At 40.1% G+C, this 22,060-nt stretch overlaps 1 protein-coding gene and 1 long non-coding RNA gene across 6 annotated transcripts in view; one reads left to right on the top strand and one right to left on the bottom strand.

Annotated features, from left to right (window-relative positions):
* Positions 1-10,106, bottom strand: part of LOC146398584 (uncharacterized) — a 182,972-nt gene extending 172,866 nt beyond the window's left edge. The window contains exon 1 of the long non-coding RNA XR_014819563.1: positions 7,693-10,106. This is a non-coding gene — a long non-coding RNA (uncharacterized LOC146398584). The remainder of the gene's footprint in view (positions 1-7,692) is intronic.
* Positions 1-22,060, top strand: part of COG3 (component of oligomeric golgi complex 3) — a 67,383-nt gene that overhangs the window by 729 nt on the left and 44,594 nt on the right. For 4 of the 5 annotated variants that reach the window (XR_014819507.1, XR_014819506.1, XR_014819508.1 and 1 more), the window contains exons 2-7: positions 12,624-12,770; positions 15,342-15,403; positions 17,566-17,731; positions 18,397-18,471; positions 20,210-20,302; positions 21,024-21,149. Coding sequence is in view for 2 of the 5 variants with exons in the window: in XM_021065605.2 (XP_020921264.2) it covers positions 12,624-12,770; positions 15,342-15,403; positions 17,566-17,731; positions 18,397-18,471; positions 20,210-20,302; positions 21,024-21,149 (669 nt within the window). In the remaining 3 variants the exon portion in view is untranslated. The remainder of the gene's footprint in view (positions 1-12,623; positions 12,771-15,341; positions 15,404-17,565; positions 17,732-18,396; positions 18,472-20,209; positions 20,303-21,023; positions 21,150-22,060) is intronic. The other variant, XM_084981813.1, reaches the window with a different exon arrangement.

Here is a 22,060-nt window from a genome sequence, read left to right as displayed (position 1 = left end):
TAGCCTAGCGTCCTTTTTCCGTAGGGGTACTTGGGGACACCAAAGTTGATCCCTGGTGAGTTTCATTCATCGCACACTGAGCAGTGAGCTCTCGATCAAGTACAGGTTATGGGAGAGCCGATTTATATTTGACTTAGAGCAAAGCAATAAAAAATTTTCTTTGAAAGTTGGGTCAGTACATTATTAGATAATGCTAGTTTTTATGTTAACTTTTAAAATTCTGGTTACCTTTGAGATCTTATGTATTATCTCTGCTGGTGGAATTCAGTTCAGTTAATAATAGCAAGTAGTATGTTTTTGGAATTGTCAGTTATTTGAAAAACTTTTTCTTATTTTGAGGACCGGGTTTAGGGAGATTATTTTATTAGCCACTGGTGGTTACTTTGGATGTTGGAAGCATTCTTTTTATACAGTTTGGAATTGTGACCAAAGGCAGATTGAATAGAGACTTTAACTTTTTTTTTCCTGCCCTGGCACTCTAGAGATTAAGAACTTTGGTTTGAAAGTTCTCGCCACTTTCTCTGTTGCATGCTCTGCCGTAAAATGCAGGTGTTCTTTTCTTGGGTTTCTCTGTCCACCTCAGGGATTTTATGGTAGAAGTGGGTTTGCAATAAATGAGGAAGCAGGTGGAAATTTGCTTTGGTGTGGTTATCACAGTCTTTTATGCCCTGGGTAATGGAAGTTGTTTGCTCTGTAAATATTCCAGTCTGTTTGTAATTGATTTGGTCTATTACCAAAGCAGGATGCTTGGACATCACAGCACCTGTGGCAAACATATTCCATGAGAAAAGTAACCCGATTTTTTTTTTTTTTTTTTTTTTTTATTGTTTGGGGTCATAAACTGTCATTCTTGTTGAGCAGGAAGGAAAGAATTGGAAGTGAATCATTGAAAATTGGAAGAGATTCATTGAAAATGAATCTCTTCATTTTCACCCCATTATTTGATTCTTATGCCATATCATACCTACCTAGCTCTTTGTGGCCATTTAACATGTATGATGTGCCCACCCTGGGCTAGGAATCGAGACTAGAAAGATAAGAAAAATGAGATCCATAGCCTCATGGAGCTGGCATAATTATGGTGATTATGAGCCTGTAAAAAAGCACAAAGACGGTAAGTTCAGACTGTGGTCCATGCTATAAGGAAAATAAGACAGGATGGCGTGGCACCAAGGAATGAAGTGTGTCCTTTTAGATAAGGAGGGAAGAGGCTTCTGAGAAGTATCCGCCTAAGGTGAGAACTCATGATGGAAAACAAGAAGCCAGCCTTGCAAAGGCTAGAGGAATAACCAGCTGGAGGAGAAAGCAGTGCGGAGTCCTGGGTAGGGAATGATCTTGGCAAGTCAGCGAGGGTCTTCTGGTACCTGCAGCCTTGGTATTGGATTCCTGTGAGAATGGAACCCTTGGAGTTCCCATTGTGGCGCAGTGGTTAACGAATCTGACTAGGAACCATGAGGTTGCAGGTTCGATCCCTGCCCTTGCTCAGTGGGTTAAGGATCCGGTGTTGCTGTGAGCTATGGTGTAGGTTGCAGACGTGGCTCGGATCCTGCGTTGCTGTGGCTCTGGCGTAGGCTGGCAGCTACAGCTCCAATTCGACCCCTAGCCTGGGAACCTCCATATGCCGCGGGAGCGGCCCAAGAAATGGCAAAAAGACAAAAAAAAAAAAAAAAGAATGGAACCCTCGCCTGTTGTTTACCCATCCTGGCATTTTTGTGGGGAAGTTCTCACTGCTCTCCAGCTTTCTGGAGCCCTCTTTGCCCCGTTTATGTCTGGTGGGAAGGCTTTGAAGTCGAGTTTTATATTCCTCCTACCACTCTTGGCACGAGAAAGAATGCCTCAATTTTCATTTTGTTCAACCGGTGTATCTCTAAAGGATTTTCTGTAGTGTTTCACACTTTTCAGGAGATATATTACTTCCTGAACGACTGGAACTGGGCAAGTTAGTTAAGTAATAAGAAACTAGCTAACTCTAAGCAAATACCATGAAGCTGGTTGTTTGTTTTGTTTTGTTTTTTGTATTTTTAGGGCCGCCCCTGTGGCATATGAAAGTTCCCAGCCTAGGGGTCGAATGGGAGCTGTAGCTGCCAGCCTGTGCCACAGCCACAGCAACATGGGATCTGAGCCACATCTGTGACCAACGCTACCGGATCTTTAACGCACTGAGTGAGGCCAGGGCTTGAACTCCTGTCCTCATAGATACTAGTTGGGTTTGTTACCACTGAGTTACAATGGGAACTCCCCTTGAAGCTGTTAACAGCTTTCTTTTTCATGAAGGAGAACTAGTCCTATCTTGGAAAGAAATTATACATCTTTATTTGGTGTTAGGTAAGAGAATTTGCAGTAGAATATTAGGTAAAAAAACAGGGCACGTATTTTTTTGTTTCTTTTTTTTTTTTTTTAATAGTAGTGAGGGCCTTTTCTCTCTGCTGAATTTAGTAGTACTTAATAAGATGCTGAGCAAATTTACCCTGAAATTTATGTGTAATTTACCGATACAGTTGTTTTCCTAAAGGCTATATGGCCTTAGACATGATATTTCTCTGAGCCTCTTTTCTTCTTCTTCTTCTTTTTTTTTTTTTTTTTTTTTTTGTCTTTTTGCCTTTTCTAGGGCTGCTTCTGCAGCATGTGGAGGTTCCCAGGCTAGGTGTCGACTTGGAGCTGTAGCCACCAGCCTACACCACAGCCGTAGCAACACCAGATCTGAGCCAGGTCTGCAACCTACACCATAGCTCACGGCAGTACTGGATCCTTAACCCACTGAGCAAGGCCAGGGATCAAACCACAACCTCATGGTTCCTAGTCAGATTCGTTAACCACTGAGCCACGACAGAAACTCCCTGAGCCTGTTTTCTTCTTTATAAAATGGGGATTATAATAGTACTTGCCTCACAGCGACTTGTGAGAATTCAGTCATGTATGTGAGGTGCACACAGCCAGCATTGCGTTATTGGTGGTGCTCTTCTCCCCAGCTGATCAGCGCCTTAAAAGAGCACATTAGAGCCTTATGATCTTAAGCTGGTGTAGGTGACACTCAGACCAAAGGTAAAAAAGAAGTCGTTCGGTGTCTTGAGAGGTTCTGAGACTCCACCTGTACCTCTTCAGTGATTTGCACCAAACACAGCCGGTAATGTCAGGTTTCTTTTAGGGAATGAATGAATTAGATTGATTACAAAAATGATTTTCGCCAAGCCAGAATGGTGCAAGAAGTCAAGTTTGGGAGAGGAAGGTATATTTGCTTGTTTTTTTTCCCCAGACCTGCTCAGCTGGTCAGGCAAGACTTGATAGTTTATCGTAATTAGTTTAATGTGTTAGTGTCTCCGTTCGTGTCACCTGTATAGTAGTAGCTCTCCAGAACGACAATCAGGAACCCAGCCTGTGCGCTTCTCTCTCTGGTGGTAAATGTCTGCTCCATCTGGAAGCCGGGGGAGTGTGAGCGAGACACAGGTGTTCAGTCCTCTCTTCTTCTTCAGGCGTGAAAGAGGGGTCAGAACAGGAAGGTTTGTGACACCCCCACACCCTTCCTGATTGGCCATTCTGTTCCAGGTGCTTTCAGAAAAGAAGTCGGCTGGGCAGATGTACCGCATCGGGGCATCTTCTCATAAGCTCTTAAAAGGCAGCTTGTTTTGTTACTTTAAAAATTGGTTCTTAGAAGTGGTGGCGGAGTTCCCGTCGTGGCGCAGTGGTTAACGAATCCGACTAGGAACCATGGGGTTGCGGGTTCGGTCCCTGCCCTTGCTCAGTGGGTTAACGATCCGGCGTTGCCGTGAGCTGTGGTGTAGGTTGCAGACGCGGCTCGGATCCCATTGCTGTGGCTCTGGTGTAGGCTGGTGGCTACAGCTCCGATTCTACCCCTAGTCTGGGAACCTCCCTATGCTGCGGGAGCGGCCCAAGAAATAGCAAAAAGACCAAAAAAAAAAAAGAAGTGGTGGCAGGGTGGCTTCTCTCTTGCTTGGTTTGAGAGAAAATGATTTCGTATTAGAACACGACAACAGGAACAAGTAGCCTCTTTCTGCTTCTAATATTTAAAAGTCCTGGTGATTGGGCAGTAGTCATTTGTGCATGAAGTAATCAAATAGGATGCTTTTTCATACATGAGCATAAGTTTATTTACAACCTCTAGGTTACAGATTATGTCTGGAATATCTATAGTACCTTCTCAAGTAGCCAGTTTTCATATGAGTTTATTTTCTAAAATATATTAGAAGATATTTGTTCAAAATGACAGACTGAGCACACCACCCCTGGATCCTTTTGACAACATGATAATAACTGTGTGGCACACCCAAAACAAAGATGGTGCCAATAAATCTGCAGTTTTACTAATTTATGAAAGTCAGGAAGCATGTCCTGTCATTTTAAAAATGAATCTAAAGACTTAATAACAGAACAAGCTGTAAACATACACATTTTATTTTATTTTGGCAGTGTCCACTGCATGCAGAAGTTCCTGGCCCGGGGATTGAACCCGCTCCACAGCAGTGCCAAGGCTCCATCCTTAACCTGCTAGGCCACCAGAAAACTCTAATATTACAGATTTTGACATTTTAGAAAAGAGATGGTATAGGTGATGGAATTTGAGAGTACATGTAGAAGGAAATATGAGCGTCCTCATTTCTTCTTTTTTCATGGAGAGGAGTCAGTAGGTGGGACCTTAAATTGATGAATTAAAACACAGTGCTCAGAATCGGTGTTTTAGAGTTAACAGAGGAACCCACGACAATGTTGAAAGCAGAGTAGTTACAAGTGGAGGTTGGAAAAGGAGGCTACGTTTCATTTTAACTCTTCTGATGATTTGGAATAGAAAATACATTCATGTGTCTTGAATAATTTCTGTAAAAGAGGATTGATAAAAGTTGCAAACTATCTCTTTGGTTCCTTCTTTGAAAGGTCTTTATTTTGTCCTCCAATTTCTTAGACATAATTCTCAAATTGTAAACATTTGACTTAGCAATTCCACTTTTTTTTTTTTTTTTTTTTTGTCTTTTTGTCTTTTCTTGAGCCGCTCCTGCGGCATATGGAGGTTCCCAGGCTAGGGGTCTAATCGGGGCTGTAGCCACCGGCCTGCGCCACAGCCACAGCATCGTGGGATCTGAGTCAAATCTGCGACCTACACCACAGCTCACGGCAACGCCAGATTCAAATTGTAAACATTTGTATTGCTCAGCGAAGAGGGGAAGAGGGTGACTTGCTTTTCACTTCATCATTCTGTCCCCCTGGACATTTAAAATAATGGCCCTTTAGAACTTAACGGCAGAGAGTTAGAATCTAAAGAAAATAAATTCTTAGAGTCTAAGAAAATAGAGTCTTAGACTCTTAAGAAAATCAATTCCATCTTTTCCCAGAGGTCCCCTCATGGCGCATTGGAAACGAATCCGACTAGGAACCATGAGGTTTCAAGTTAGATCCTTGGCCTCGCTTAGTGGGTTAAGGATCCGGCGTTGCGGTGAACTGTGGAGGCCCTAAAAAGACAAAAAAAAAATGCTGCATATCAAATGAAAAAAGTATGGTGCATGTAGTATACTGTCGTTTGGGTTAAAAAAAGGTGCGCTTCTGTTGTATATGCATGGACTGTCTTAGGAAAGCTTCATGCCAAAGTAGTTCACAGTGGGAGCCCCTGAGGAGGGAGCTGGCTGGCTGGGGAATGGGTCCGTGGGAAGAAGACTTTTCATTGCATATCCATTGAGTTTGTGCCATGTGAATTTTTACCTGTTCAAATAGGTAGGTTTTAAAAGACTGCTATATCTATTACAAACGATTGTGGGAAATGATTTTTTAATCTGGAATTTGTTATATATTATGAGGTAGTACAGAATTATATGTTGGAAGGCCTCATGAACTCTGACAGGAGAATGAGATTGTTACATACTTTTTCATTTTGCAAAACTGTAAGTATGTGCTGTCACAACTGTGGTTTTGACATTGAGCCACATCACTTTTTTTGTTTTCCTTAGAGCTGCACCCAAGGCATAGGGAGGTTCCCAGGCTAGGGGTTGAATTAGAGCTGCGGCTGCCAGCCTGCGCCACAGCCACAGCCATGCCAGATCCGAGCCACATCTGCGACCTTCATTCCATAGCTCACGGCAACACCGGATCCTTCACCCACTGAGCAAGGCCAGGGATCTAACCTACATCCTCGTGGATGCTAGTCAGATTTCTTTCCACTGAGCCACGATGGGAACTCCTGATCTACATTACTTTTAAAGATAAATTTATAACCAGGAGTTGCCTCTGTGACTCAGTAGGTTAAGAATCTGACTAATGTCCATGAGGATTTGGGTTCAGTCCCTGGCCTCCAGCCTCACTCAGTGGGTTAAGGATCCAGTCTTGTCACAAGCTGCAGTGTAGGTCACAGATGCGGCTCCGATCAGATGTTGCTGTGGCTCTGGCTGTGGTGTAGGCCTGCAGCTACAGCTCAGATTCACCTGCGGCATATGGAAGTTCTTAGGCTAGGGGTCGAATCAGAGCTACAGCTGAGGGCCTACACGGCAGCCACAACAACGCAGAATCCTTGACCCACTGAGGGAGGACAGGGATTGAAACTGAATCCTCCTGGATACTAGTTGGGTTCATTTCCATTGAGCCACAACGGGAACTGTGGGTCTTCAGTATTTTGATTGCCTAAGGTTTATAAGTTATTTCTTTAATTAATCACAGTATACCTTTAAATGTTATATTACTTAGTGTATAAGAGTCTTACAACAGTATGCTCCCAATTCTTCCTTTCTCTCTCTGTGCTATTGTTGTCATGCATTTTACTTTTACATATACTGTAAACTTGTCATACATTGCTACTCTTTTCGCTTTCGACATTTATCTTTAAAAATTTTTGTTATAGTTGATTTACAATATTCTGTCAATTTCTGCTTTATAGCAAAGTGACCCAGTTTTATATATATATATACACATATACAGATATATGTATATATATATACACACACACACACACACACACACACACATTCTTTTTCTCATATTCCATCAGGTTCTATCACAAGTGTAGACATTTATCTTTGAGTGATTAAAAATAAGAAAAATTATCATACTTACCTTTATTTTAAGCATTTTTAGAGCATTTCAGTTTTTTTGGAGGGGTTGATGGGATAGATCTACCTTTTCATCTGCTGTTGTATTTCATATGTCTGAAGAGGCTTCTTTAACATGTCTTGTAATACAGGTCTGCTGGAAATGCGTTTTCTCAACTTTGTTTAAACTTTGTCAAACTTTGTTTAAACTCTTTCATTAAAAAAAAATTCTCACTAGATAAGAATTCTTGATGGACATTTTTTTTTCCTTTCATCACTTAAAAGATGTTGGTCTCTGTCTCCTGATTTGTGTAATTTCAGATAAGTCTGCTGTAATTCTTATTTTTGTTCCTCTGTATATGATGTATCTTTTTTACCTCTGACTACTTTAAGGTTTTCTCTTTGACTTTGATTTTCAGAAGTTTGAATATGATGTGTCTAGGTGTGTATGTGTGTGTGTGGGGGGGGTGTATACTCTGATAGGGATTTTCTAAGCTTCTCAGAAATGTAGTTTGGTGTCTTTCATTATTTTTGGAAGATCCTCAACTTCTTTAAATATTTCTTCTCCTCTGTTCTCTTCTTATTTTGAGATTCAAGATTACACATATATTGGATCATTTGATATCTTCCCACAGTTCTTGGATATTGTGTTTACTTCTTATTTACCCACTCTGTTTCTTCTTTATGTTTAATTTGGGTTGATTTTTATTGACCTGTCCTCAAGTTCACTGATTCTTTCCTTAGCTATGTTACGTGTACTGATGAGTCCATTGCAGGTGTTCCTCATCTCTGTTGCAGTGACGGTTATTTCTAGCATTTCTATTTGACATGTATGGTTTTCATTTTTCTGCAAATTCTGCATCTTTTCATTCATTTTATTTATATATATATTTTTGTCTTTTTTGTTGTTGTTGCTATCATTTTTATTTATATTTTATATCAGAGCCTATGACATATTAGCCACAGTTATTTTACATTTCTTATTTGACAGTTCCAATATCCAGATCATAAGTCTGGCACTATTGAGTGCTTCGCCTCTTGACAGTGAGTTTTTTTTCTTAATTATTCCTTTTCTTTTTCATGTGATTTTTGGTTGAATACTGGACATTGTTTGCAGGACATGTAAGAATGAGGAAAATAGTATGAATGCTGGAAAATGAGTACGCGTCTTCCGTTAGGTTGTTAGTGTATGGGGTTGGGTCAGTCTAGTGAGAATTGAGCTAGGTTTGGGTTTTGTTATTCTGGTTACTACTGGCTTCCAATTTCTCGACTGATACTTTTTGCCTCGTGTTGGAGCTGGATTGCTGCAGGGTTTTCTGAACCTTCCTCCTCAACCCTCAGTTTTTGGTGTGCTGTGTGCCTGAGTCTCAGACGGTGTCTGTGCCTTTGTCCCTCCCATGAGAGTGCATTGCAGGTGCTTTATAACCTGGTGGTGGTAGGTGGTAGTTTTTTGTCAATTCAATTCCTGTCTCAGTCTTAGGCAGGACCTTTGCTCCTGGGCCTCGGGGGTGAAGTTTCTTCCTGATTCTGCTCTCCTTTGGCAGGAGGAGACTTCTGATATTCTGGGTCTTGGGTTGTTTCTTGTCTTCCCTCCATGGGTAATGGTTGCTTCCTTTTCCCTTTCCCCGGCTGTAGTGTGTCTTCCTCTTTACCCTAGGGTTGCTAAGGTTTACTGCCCCTTTCTCAGTGTCTTAAATTTTTTGTTCCCCTGGGGAGAAGGGTCTGGATGGGGCTTTGTGCCCACTTTCCACAGCCCTCCTCTCTTCTAGCCCTGCCCCACCTGCCCTTATTCTTTCTAATGAGTACCTGGCGGAGGTCTCTGAAGATTCTTTGAGTGGATGCAAATGCCCCTGGTGTCTGTGGCTTCCAGGGATTCTGTGTTCATTCACTTTCTAGCACTGAGCAATTTGTAAGAAATTTTAGCCTATTTCTTACCTACTCGTATGGCATTTGTCACTTCTCTTTCCATGGTATGCCATGGTGAGCCCTTGCTCTCACTCTGTCTCTGCCTGGAGGCGCCTGTCTTTTTCTAGATTTTAAGTTACGTGGTTACTCTGAGTTTTCTGATGGATCCAAGAATATGATTTTCTGGATTATTTGCCTTTTTCTTATTATTAGGATGCAAGCAACACTCTGTCTAGCATTTTTTTTTTTAAGAAAAGCTTGGGCTCATCCTAGAATTCTTTATTTTAGCCTAGCTTCCATGTGCTTTCTGGTATAGTTTTCAAATATGTGCCTGATCTGTGTCTTCCTCACGTGTCCTGTAAACAGTGCTGATAGAATTACGTATTTGAATTTTGCCATGATCTGTTCATATATAACTAAAGTTTACTACCAATAAACTGTGATTTTGTAAAGGTAGCTTACAGACTATTCTGTTCTCAAGAAGCAGTATAGATTCTGTTTTATAACTTTACTTACTCTGACAAGGAAACTCTTACACTGTTGGTGGGAATGTAAATTGGTGCAGCCACTATGGAGAACAGTATGGAGGTTCCTTAAAAAACTAAAATTAGAGTTACCGTGTGATCTTGCATTCCACTCCTGGATGTATATCTGGAGAAAACACTAATTCAAAAAGATACATGCACCCCCGTGTTCATAGCAGCATCATTTATAATAAATAAGAAATGTCCATTGGCAGATGAATGGATAAAGAAGCCGTCACACACCACACAGGAATATTACTTAGCCGTCAGAAGAATGAAATGATGCCATCTGCAGCAACATGGCTGGACTTAGAGATTATCATGCTAAGTGAAGTAAGTCAGACATAGAAAGACAAGTACTGTATGATATCACTTATATGTGGAATAAAAAATAAATGATACAGCGAGTTCCCACTGTGGCTCAGCGGTAACCCAACTAGTATCCATGAGGATGTGGGTTGGATCCCTGGCCCCTCTCAGTGGGTTGAGTATCTGGTGTTGCCATGAGCTGTGGTGTAGGTCTCAGATGCAGTTTGGATCCTGAGTTGTTGTGGCTGTGTTGCAGGCCAGCAGCTGCGGCTCCAATTCAACCCCTAGCCTGGGAAACTCCATATGGGGCCTGTGGGGCCCTAAAAAGACAAAAAAAAAAAAAAAAGATACAAATGAACTTATTTACCAAGCTGACTCACAGACATAGAAAACGAATTTATGGTTACCAGAGGGGAAAAGGGGGAGGGAGAAATAAGGAGTTTGGAATTAACAAATACAAACTACCGTATATAAAATAAACAGCAAGGCCTACAGTATAGCACAGGGAAGTGTATTTAATATCTTGTAGTAACTTAGAAAAGAATCTGAAATATATATTTATATATGTATATATAAATTTGATTTATTTGTGTATATTTAAATATATATTTCAGATTTTTTTCTGAAGTACAAATACAACTATATATATATATATATATTTGTATGTACAACTGAATCACTTTGCTATACACCAAAAACTAGTACATTGTAAATCACCTGTAATAAATCCATCATGGTAATTGCAAATCAACTATCCTTTAATTAAATTTCAGAAACAAACTTATGTACTGTTATGCTGCTAATAAATAATAATAATAATAATATGGTGAACAGCAGTAGCTCAAATTTATATTGTGATTACTATTTGGCAGGCATTATGCAGAATACATGTAGCATTGTCTCTGGTGTCCCTGTCCCTCTCGGGGACAGCTCGTTGTTGGTAATGAGTGGTTGCACAGAATACATGTAGCATTGTCTCTGGTGTCCCTGTCCCTCTCAGGGACAGCTCGTTGTTGGTAATGAGTGGTTGCACAGCGCACAAGCAGGTGGACTTAGCTCTGCTCAGCTCCCTCTGTCCTCAGAACCTCTGGTGGCAGCACACAGTGACACTCTAGACTCAAGATAGGTTCTCACCAGATTTCAGAAACTTAGTTCTTACTGCCCAGCAGTCTTTTTATACTCAGGGATTGAGTCCCCATTCCGGAAGAAATTAAATGAACAAGTGAGGCCCTTAACAAGACATACTTGCGTCCAACCAGGGCCCTCTTGAGTCAGACTCATTTGTGGGGAGAAAGCAGATCAAAGACCTTTCTGAACAATTTTTTTTCGCTCTGCAGCTTCCCAGTGGTCCAAGAAGCCTGTTTTCCCACATATGTGTTTCCTTCTTTTCACAATGGCATCATGACACAGATAATGTCATTCCTATTTTACAGAGAAGAAATGGATACTTAGAAGCATTAAGTAATTTGCCTGTTGTATCAGAGCTTCTAAGTGAGCCGAAGCAGGGTTCCAGACAGGCCAACTGTCACATGCCCAAAGGTACAGCCCCAGTTGAACCCAGGTACAAAACCCCCTATGTGTAAAGGGTTGTATTTTTAAATTAATGATGGTGCAGTTTTGCATCTAGCTTATTTTACGTTAGCTTTGAAGAGAAAAATACTGTCATCAGTTGAAATTTCTGTATCTAAAAAAATAGGAGGAAATTTTCCAAGGCCTTGGGTTAAGGTCTTATAATGCTCGAGTTTAGATGTCATGCCCTAAGCTCTGAAAACCGGGATTGAAATGAAACAGGCCCTTTTACCTTCTCTAGCATTTATACTCCTTTTCTTTGAGGTCTAAAAACAGTTTATCTGTGTGACTCCAGGTAAATTAACACATGGACTCTCTTTGGTAGTGGAGACTAGAAAATATTGTGGACCTGATGGCATCGAAGTGAGGCTCCTCTGAAACTGATGGGAAACTCTGAAATTCTTTCTGTTTAGGTGTTTCAGAATTTGTCAGCAGTGAGATATGGGTGAAATGTGTCAGTGGTATAGAAATAGTAGGAGGTACAGTTGTTGGTAGTTAATTCTTTGGTGCAATTTCTTTCTTTTTTTGGCTGCAGCGTACAGTGGCTTGATGTGGAATCTCAGTTCCCAAATGAGGGATTGAACCTGAGTCCTAACCACTAGACCACCAGTGTACTCCCTATGCTCTGTTTTCTGTTGGTTGGTATTAACGAGGTCAGGCCTTTGTGTCAATACTGGAGACAGCCAGCTACTTTCATTAGCATGCAGGCTTTGCCTTCCTGGAACAAGCAGTTCCAGTAAGGAAATGTGTGTGGATTAGTACAAGTCTACCACCAGTTTCTGAAAGGTAACTCAAAAACCATACTTTACTAATGGTGGGATATTGGTATCATGTTTACATTTTGTTTTGTTTTGTTTATTGCCTTTTTAGGGCTGCACCTGTGGCACACGGAAGTTCCCAGGCTAGGCCAGCCTACACCACAACCACAGCATCACCAGATCTGAGACAAATCTGTGACTTTGTGTCACAGCTTGCGGCAGCACCAGATTCTTAACCCACTGAGCCAGGCCAGGGATTGAACCCATGTCCTCATGGATACTAGTCAGGTTCTTAACCTACAGAGCCACAATGGGAACTCCCAGGTGTCATGTTTACATTTTGAGGCTAGCACTGAATATAGAGAGAGCCTAATTATGAGTATTAGTGTGGTATGGCACTTATTAACCTCAGATAATTTAATAGAAGACATTGCTTTCTCTTTCAAAACACCCAAGATGGAATCCTAATGTTCAGTTAAGTTCAGAAAATTTTCAAGTTATTTGAATATCTTTGTGGCTCTTTTTTTTTTTTCAAGCTCCCAATTGAAGACTTGTGCAGTTTAACAACCCACTCGCTGCCCATTGCACAGACTTCAGTAGTGCCCGAATCTACAGAAGACATTCTCTTGAAGGGATTTGCCTCCTTAGAAATGAAAGACGAAAGAATCGAAACTGCACAGCAGGTGAATAGCAGTGTTATTTCTAAGGGTGTTTGATTGTTTTAAATGTCTCAAGACAGGGCTAATAAAAAAGGTCCTAATTAAAAGTTCTGAACGATGGAAGCTGTGGTTAAAATACACTCTTTCTAGAATGTTCTTTTCTTTTCTTGCAGGAGAAGGAAGGTTATATTACTTGTGGCAAGTAAGGAGAACACTGGGGATCTTTCCCAAAGCAGTGTCTCTTTCTGGAACATTCTTATTTTTTATTTATTTTTTTAGGGCCGCACTCCAGGCTAGCAGTCAAATTGGAGCTATAGCTGCTGGCCTACACCACAGCCACAACATGGGATCCGAGCCTCGTCTATGACCTACACCACAGGTCACGGCAATGCCGGATCCTTAACCCACTGAGTGAGGTCAGGGGTCAAACCCGAGTCCTTATGGATACTGGTCAGGTATGTTCCTGTTGAGCCACAACAGGAACGCCTCCTTAAGTGTTTTAATTGAACCTATTGCCCAATTTTATTTGCAGAACAGATAAAAATATGATATTCCAAACTGGATGTTGATATATTTATTAAGGTTTTAGTATTTTAGGTCCTTTTGACCTCCTCCCAGAGTATGTCTGTGTTAACATGTCCCTCAGCACAGATGTGCGTGAGCACATGCACACATGCAAAACCACCCCCCCAAACGCTCATAGTTATTTTTTAGCAATTTGGTATGTGTAATCTTCTCTTGGTTTTTGTTTATTCCCCATTATAAACTTAAATATGCAGTAGTTTCTTCTGCTTTTCCTCTTTCTCCTTTTTTTCTGTCCTGGTAAGAATCCAAGCTGAGCCATTTACCAAGTGAAACATTAGGCAGATGTGCTGAATTGCACAGAGCGTGAGTTGAGAGTGGCTGTGCTGCAAAGTGATGAAGAGTTAGGCCGCCCTGGATCTGCAGGTCACTCCCATCGCTTACCATCTCTGTGAACTTAGGCAAATTACTTATCTTCTCAGGTCTTTAGTGTCCTTATGTGTAAAACAAGAAACATTATGTCCTTATTTCATAGGACTTTTGTGAGAATTAAATTTGATAATACGTGTAAATGCTGTACGTGACAGGCACACAGTGTTCAGAAAACGAAAGCCAAAGTACTTGGCGAGTGTAATATCTTGAGAAAATAAAGCATACCTTTGACTATGACTCCCACTTGAGAATTATGATGATAATCTTGTATCATGTCTGTGAATTTGTTTAAGCTATTGGAAAAAAATCCTCCTGGATTCAATTTGCACTTGCACGCCTCTCTTTATTTTATTTTTTATTTTTATTTTTGCTTTTTAGGGCCACACTCGAGGCATATGGAGGTTCCCAGGCTAGGGGTCCAATTGGAGCTGCAGCTGCCGGCCTACACCACAGCCACAGCAACACAGGATCTGAGCCGTGTCTGCAACCTACACCACAGCTCACAGCAAGGCTGGATCCTTCACCCACTGAGCGAGGCAAAGGAGCGAACCCTCAACCTCTTGTTCCTAGTCGGATTCATTTCTGCTGCACCACAACGGGAACGCCACACCTCTCTCTTTAAATTAAAACTAATATATTGACTTATAGTTAACATGCAATAAATGATCTCATTTCAAGTGTACGACTTGATAGTAGACCCAGAATTCAAACACACATTCACTTGATGGAAAAGTCCATGTTTGTTCTTATATATATATATATTTATTTATTTATATTCATTATTTATGTATGTATGTATGTATGTATTTATTTATTTATTTTTCATTTTAGGGCTACACCCTTGGCATATGGAAGTTCCCAGGGCAGGGGCTGAACCCTGCAGCAGCACTGGATCTTTTAACCCACTTCTCTGGGCTGGGGATCAAGCCCATGTCTCCACAGCAACTTGAGCTGCTGCAGTTGGATTTTTTTTTCCTGCAGCACGTGAAAGTTCCTGGGCTAGGGATCAAATTGGAGCTACAGCTGCTGGCCTACGCCACAGCCACGGCAACACCAGATCTGAGCTGCATCTGCAATGCCGGATCCTTAACCCTCTGAGCGAGGCCAGAGATGGAACCTACATTCTCACAGAGACAGCGTTGGGTCCTTAACCCGCTGAGCCACAGCAGGAACTCCTGCAGTTGGATTCTTAACCCACTGTACCTTGATGGCAACTCCAAAGAGTCCATGTTTTTACATCACTCTTTTATATTATTTCTGAGCTTATATTCTCACAATTATTATTAGATAACCTTAATATTAATAATTACCCAAAGCCCTGTGTTATCTACTCAAATTCGGCAAACTAGAAAGTAGGCATTAGCCTCTTGGGAAGAACTACTTATTTCTACCCATTGTCTTATTAATACTCTTCCTTATTTGACTCTGGAAATGACCAGTGTTTTTAATATACTTTGCTTTTCCTAGCATGTAGATACTTACCATGCAATTAAATTATCATCTCCTGGCTTAAAACTGTTAATGTCTGAGCCCCAAACAATAAGACTTATTCGTTTTTACCCTTTTGACTTACTTTTAGCTTACAGCCACGTTGTATTTTGTCTCTTTTAGTTTTGTTGACATTATACTCTGTTTTTCCAGTTTTTCTCATGGTTTGCAAAGCTACAAACTCAGATGGATCAGGATGAAGAAAGTAAATATAGGTATGTGGCCCTTCTATTTGTTGGCTATGCTGATTTTTAGATCATCTGAAGGCTATCGTAATCTGTCTTTAAACAAAATTAAGGTACAAAGAAGACTTTAAACAGCAGCATTTTCTTTAAGAATACCTAAAAGGATTTGGGTCAGGTGGCATTGGAAGCTGTTTGATTAAAAAAAGTTACTTTGGGAGTTCCCGTCGTGGCGCAGTGGTTAACGAATCCGACTGGGAACCATGAGGTTGCGGGTTCGATCCCTGCCCTTGCTCAGTGGGTTAACGATCCGGCGTTGCCGTGAGCTGTGGTGTAGGTTGCAGACACAGCTCGGATCCCACGTTGCTGTGGCTCTGGCGTAGGCCGGTGGCTACAGCTCCGATTGGACCCCTAGCCTGGGAACCTCCATATGCCGCGGGAGCAGCCCAAGAAATAGCAACAACAACAACAATAACAACAACAACAAAAAAGACAAAAAAAAAAAAGTTACTTTGTAATTAATAGGTTTGGAGGAGCAGACATTGCTTCCTTTTTTTTTTTTTTTTGTCTTTTTGCCATTTTATTGGGCTGCTCCCGAAGCATGTGGAGGTTCCCAGGCTAGGGGTCAAATTGGAGCTGTAGCCACTGGCCTACACCACAGACACAGCAACACCAGATCCGAGCCGCGTCTGCAACCTACACCACAGCTCACGGCAATACTGGATCCTTAACCCACTGACCAAGGCCAGGGATCGAACCACAACCTCATGGTTCCTAGTCGGATTTGTTAAGTTAACCACTGAGCCACGACGGGAACTCCTAGACATTGCTTCTTAAGCTCTAGAAAGTGCTTGGGATCAAGTGGGAGTTTTGTCAGGAACTCCGTGGTGTTTGTTGCCTTGCTTTACTTCTTTTTTGTCTTTTTTTAGGGCCTCACCCTCGGCATATGGAGGTTCCCAGGCTAGGGGTCAAATCAGAACCCTAGCTGCTGGCCTACACCACAGCCACAGCCACAGCAGTACCAGATCCAAGCTGCATCTGTGGTGTACACCACAGCTCAGAGCAACACCGGATCTTTAACCCACTGAATGAGGCCAGGGATTGCACCTGTGTCCTCTTGGATGCTAGTCAGTTCGTTTCCACTGAGCCACGATGGGAACTTCATGTTGCTTTTCTTTAGAGGGAGAGACCCAAGAGCCTTTAGGGATGGCCGGCTAGGCTGGGTGTTGACCGTGTGTTTTGTTTGTGTATATTGATGGGACTGGGGAAGTGACTGTATGGTTTCTAGCTGATCTGGAGACTGTGGGTTGAACATTTATATCATTTAACATTGATTAGGTGACTGTTATTGCTAGACATTGTGTTAGGCTCCTTTTTTTTTTTTTTTTTTTTGTATTTTTTTAAGGCCTCATCCTTGACACCTGGAGGTTCCTAGGCTGGGGGTCTAATTGGAGCTACAGCTGCCAGCCTACCCCACAACCACAGCCACGCCAGATCCGAGCCTCATCTGCGACCTACACACAGCTTATGGCAACACCAGATCCTTAACCCACTGAGCGAGGCCAGGGATCGAACCCACAACCTCATGGTTCCTAGTCAGATTTGTTTCCGCTGCGCCACAACGGGAACTCCTGTGTTAGGCTCTTTGATGTATGATTTCATTTGCTCTTCATAGCGACTCTATAAGGAAAGATATTATTCCCATTTTACAAGTGAGTAAACTGAGGCCTGGAAATGTTAAGTACTTGCCTAATGTCATGGAGACTTGGGCAGAGCTGGGACTTGGACTCAGGTCTTCTAACGCCAAGTCCAAAATTCTTTCTGTGACATCACATCATCTCTAGAAAGCAGAAGTGACCTGAAGGTTGGACCCCTTGATACCTTGAGATGGCCCTGGTGTCTCAGACTTTGAAAGTTGAGCCCTTGATTTATTGCTCTGCATGTGGAAAGATAGGTTATGGCTTTAAGGTTGATTCCTTTTGTTGTTCATAGTTTGAGTGATTTTCCTTCTTAAGTTTTGAAATAGTTTGTGACATGTTTTTTGGTACATTTCTGAATATAATGCACTTTTGTGAATAGGTCAGACTTTTCTTCTGAAATTCAGACATTTGGGGAAAATTGAGATTTTGTTGCTATTGTCTATGCTTATTGGGGGAAAATATTATTGCCAATCCCCTTTTGGTTCTGTTTTCTAGACAGATGAGGGATTACTTGTCTGGGTTTCAGGAGCAGTGTGATGCTATATTGAATGACGTCAACAGTGCTCTTCAGCATCTGGAATCATTGCAGAAACAGTATCTTTTTGTGTCCAATAAGACAGGAGCCCTCCACGAAGCCTGTGAACAGCTGCTGAAAGAACAGGTAATTGGGAGTCGAAGAGAGAAACACTGATTATATTTAATATTTTATTTTTAAATAGATGAATACAGTTTAATTCTAATTTCCTTAATTTCTCCAAGTGTATTTTGAACACTGCTCTGTATGAGGCCCTGTGCTAAGCACGCAAACTCTTACTTTGACAGCCAGCTTTAAGCTTGTGTGAGCGAGGGCAAGTTCAGGCTTTCCCGCTTTGAGCTGTTAGGCCTCGGTACAGTTTCAAAGGTGAAGACAGTATATTTGTCTGCTCTGCCTGCTCTTTATTATGGATGCTTTTCAAACAAGGCATGGTGATTGTAGTAATGGTGGGGTTTATGAAAAGATGAACTGATCTAGGTTACACTTAAACTTGGGTCTTAAAGACAGAATATTTAAGTTCCTGTATCTCAGAGTTTTCTCTGTGTGCATTTTGTGTGTTTTATAAAAAGCCGTCGTTTGTTATTTTAGAGAAAAGATCATATGTAATTTACTGTAATAATCATTGCTTATTTTAGTCCATGATTGCGGAAATCTTTGAGCATTGATCTAAAATTGTATGTCTGATATAAACCTGTATGTCTAACATAAATCTTTTCAGTGTAATTTTCAGACTGAAGTGTTGATTCATGTGTTCTCACAATAATTGATCTTTCTCTTTTAAAAAATGCAAGTCCGAACTTGTTGAGCTGGCTGAAAACATTCAACAAAAGCTTTCCTATTTTAATGAATTGGAAACTATTAACACAGTAAGCATTGTTTTTTTATTTTTTTATAAAATTAGTGACTTTATTTTATATTTCCTTTTCTGAGTCTAATCTTTAAACTTATAAATAGGCCTGAGCGATATTTTAACTTAATAGTTTGCTTATTGTTAAGATATTCCTGTTTGTGGCTGATGGACATAACATTACCAGTTTATATTTTTTTCATATATGATTTAAATAATAGTTGTTAAATTATAGTATTGTTCTTGAAATCTCTTGGTTGGTTAACTCTTATGGTATCTTATTTGTAAGCTGTGAAGTTTGTAAGAAGAAATATTCTGTTTTAAATTTTGTTGTGGTTGTACTTCTATAATGGTAATCAAAACATATTTTAAACAAATCTCTAGTTTGAGGAAGAGTATTCTGCGCTTAATGCTTTCTTGTATCCCATAGTAATAGTGTATATTATATTTCTTGAAGTTCCCATCATGGCTCAGTGGTAACAAACCCAACTAGTGTCCATGAGGATGCAGGTTCAACCCCTGGCCTCGCTCAGTGGATTATGGATCTGGTGTTGCTGTGAGCTGTGGTATAGGTCACAGATGTGGCTTGGATATGTTGTTGCTGTGGCTTGGTGTATACCGGCAGCTGCAGCTCCAGTTTGACCCCTAGCCTGGGAACGTCCAAATGCTGCATGTGTGGCCCTAAAAAGATATACACACATACAAATATATGTATATATATATGTGTATATACACACACACACACACATATACATATATTTATACACACATATATACACATATATAAATACACACATATATACATATATATAGTAAATATAGAGAAATATATATATGTTTCTCTATGTGTCTGGCTTGTAAATTAATCATAATAACTGCATATAAATCGTGTTATTAAAATTATTAATGTTTGAAATCAACTGTCCTTCAATTAAAAAATCTTAAGAGCGAGATATAAAACCAGTAGCCAGTTAACAATGCAATGCAATGGGTAATAGTTCATTGCCAAACTATTTATATATCAAGATAAGAAATAATTGGGTGATTTTACTTATATACATTATAAAGTTTTGTATGTTTTAATATTTTTATATAATTTAATCTATTACATATTAAATATGTTTATATTATATTACCTATATTACACTTTTATGATTTGTATATGATTACTTATATTTTACCTATATATATTGTTTTCCTTTCATAGTATGACTCCTAAACATAATGGCCGCTAGTTAATCTTTTAACTCTGAGAAAATTGCCAGTATTCGAAAGTGGAAAATTTTATGTTGTAAAGTACTAGAAAATGGAAGATCTAGGTACTTGATGTATTATTTTAAGATAACAGTCTACAGTGGAGTATATAATGTTTGTTAATTCTGAGAGTTCCCATTGTGGCACAGCAGAAGTGAACCCCGCTAGGATCCATGAGGATGCAAGTTCCATCCCTGACCTCGCTCAGTGGGTGGGGGATCCCATGTTGCTATGGCTGTGGTGTAGGCCAGCCGCTGTAACCACGATTTGACCCCTAGCCTGGGAACTTCCACATGCCGCAGGTTCGGCCCTAAAAAGCTAAAATAAATAAATAAATTAATTAAAATGTTTGCTAATTCATGAAGAGCCCAGTTGAAGCTCATTAGGAATAAACCGAATTCAATCCATATTCTTTTTAATTTGTCCTTTATGTATTGTACACAAGAGCTATGTTCGAGGATATTTGGTAACTCTTAATGTGTAAATTTTTCTTTCCCTTAAAGAAATTGAATTCTCCCACATTGTCTGTGAATAGTGAAGGATTTATACCTATGCTGGCCAAGTTAGATGATTGTATAACATACATATCATCTCATGTAAGTCATGGTATTTCTGTGTGTCAACATTCCTATTGCATAACTTGTGTTCTTTTTTTTTTTTTTCTTTTTCTATTGCATAACTTCTTATGCAGTAAAGTAATTATTTCTTCCGAAGGTAAATAGATGCTTGCAACATACTTGAAGAAAAACTGTAGTAAATTCTTAGTCATCAAGTAGTCATTTAAAAAGTACTTTCAACTGCTGTGGTAACCCCTGGAATAGAAAAAAGGTCTGGCCATGGCTTTATCACATATAAAAGGACAAGAGATTTTTAGACTATTGACTTCCCGTTTTGCTAGGTACTTCTTTGGAAACAAAAAGTATTACTTAGGGGGAAACAAAGGGACAAGCCCTTTGATTTCATCATCATCTCTTTCTGTCCTTCAAGGATTTATAGCTGTGTTTATTTCTCCTGACTCCTCTTCTTTCCCTGGTTGGGCCTCAAATATTAACCTTGAAGTCTCTGGGACACTGAAAATATATTTTTCTAAAAACTGCAAATATTTATTGAGCCCCTGCTCTGTGCCAGGCACAGGGGATTTGGCTGTGACTGAGACAGTCATAGTATTTGTCTTCAGGGAGCTTACAATCTATATAAAACCTTTTTTTTTTTTTTTTTTTCACTTTATGTATAGCTTTACATAAGGATAGGTTTTATTAAAAGTTTGCCTTGTTAATGTTTGTTTCATCTTTGTAAATCTTCCCCTTTACTTTTCAGCCAAATTTTAAAGATTATCCTATATATTTACTGAAGTTTAAGCAATGCCTTTCTAAAGCTTTGCAACTCATGAAGACATACACTGTGAATACACTACAGAACCTCACAAATCAATTATTAAAAAGGGTGAGTTAACTGGTGAAATGTGTTTTGTTTTTGTTTGGCTCATTTATATGTAACTTCAACTTTTTTTAACCTTTTGTTAAATGAGAATATGCATTGCAGTTTTATTCATAATAGGAAAAAAATGGCCATATTGTATATGTCCGTTACAATCTTATTTTCAAAGAATATATAACTGTGTGAGAAATATTTAGTACTATATGAAAAATACTAAGATTCAACTATTTCTTTTCCCATCTTTTTAAAGAAAATAATGGAAGGAGGAGTTCCCTGGGAACTCAGTGGGTTAAGGATCTGGTGTTTTCACTGCTGTGACTTTGATTGCTGCTGTGGCGTGGGTTCAGTCCCTGGCTCAGGAACTTCCACATGGCCAAAAAAGGAAAGAAGGAAGGAAGGGGAAAGGGAAGGAAAGGAAGAAAGAAAGAAAGAAAGAAAATATTGGAAGGAAAATCACCAAAATAACAAAAGTGATTCATGGTAGAATTACATATGATGGGTAATTTGAAATTTTTTCTCTACAGAGGATGAATAATTTAATTTTCTGTATTTAGCACGTGTATTTTTATTGAACACCTCCTAAATGCTTGGCATTGTACTGTACAATAGGAACTAGCAAGGTCCCTGCCCTCATGGAGCTTACATTTAGCAGAAATAGTCAGTAGAGAGGGAAACAGACAAATCAATCAATCACAGATTGTAGTAGATGCTAGGTGGAAAACAAGCAGAGTGTTAAGGTTAGAAATAAGAGTAGAGATAGCTGGGGGAGTTCCTGTCGTGGCGTAGTGGTTAATGAATCCGACTAGGAAGCATGAGGTTGCGGGTTTGATCCCTGGCCTTGCTCAGTGGGTTAAGGATCTGGTGTTGCCGTGAGCTGTGGTGTAGGTCGCAGACGCGGCTTGGATCCTGTGTTGCTC

This window comes from Sus scrofa, chromosome 11 (assembly GCF_054392235.1).
Source record: "Sus scrofa isolate SSC_HxYL_T2T_F1_AM1 chromosome 11, Sscrofa_HxYL_maternal_Yorkshire_Landrace_v2.0, whole genome shotgun sequence".
Classification (NCBI taxonomy): domain Eukaryota; kingdom Metazoa; phylum Chordata; class Mammalia; order Artiodactyla; family Suidae; genus Sus; species Sus scrofa.
This window is presented reverse-complemented; position numbering and strand designations above follow the sequence as displayed.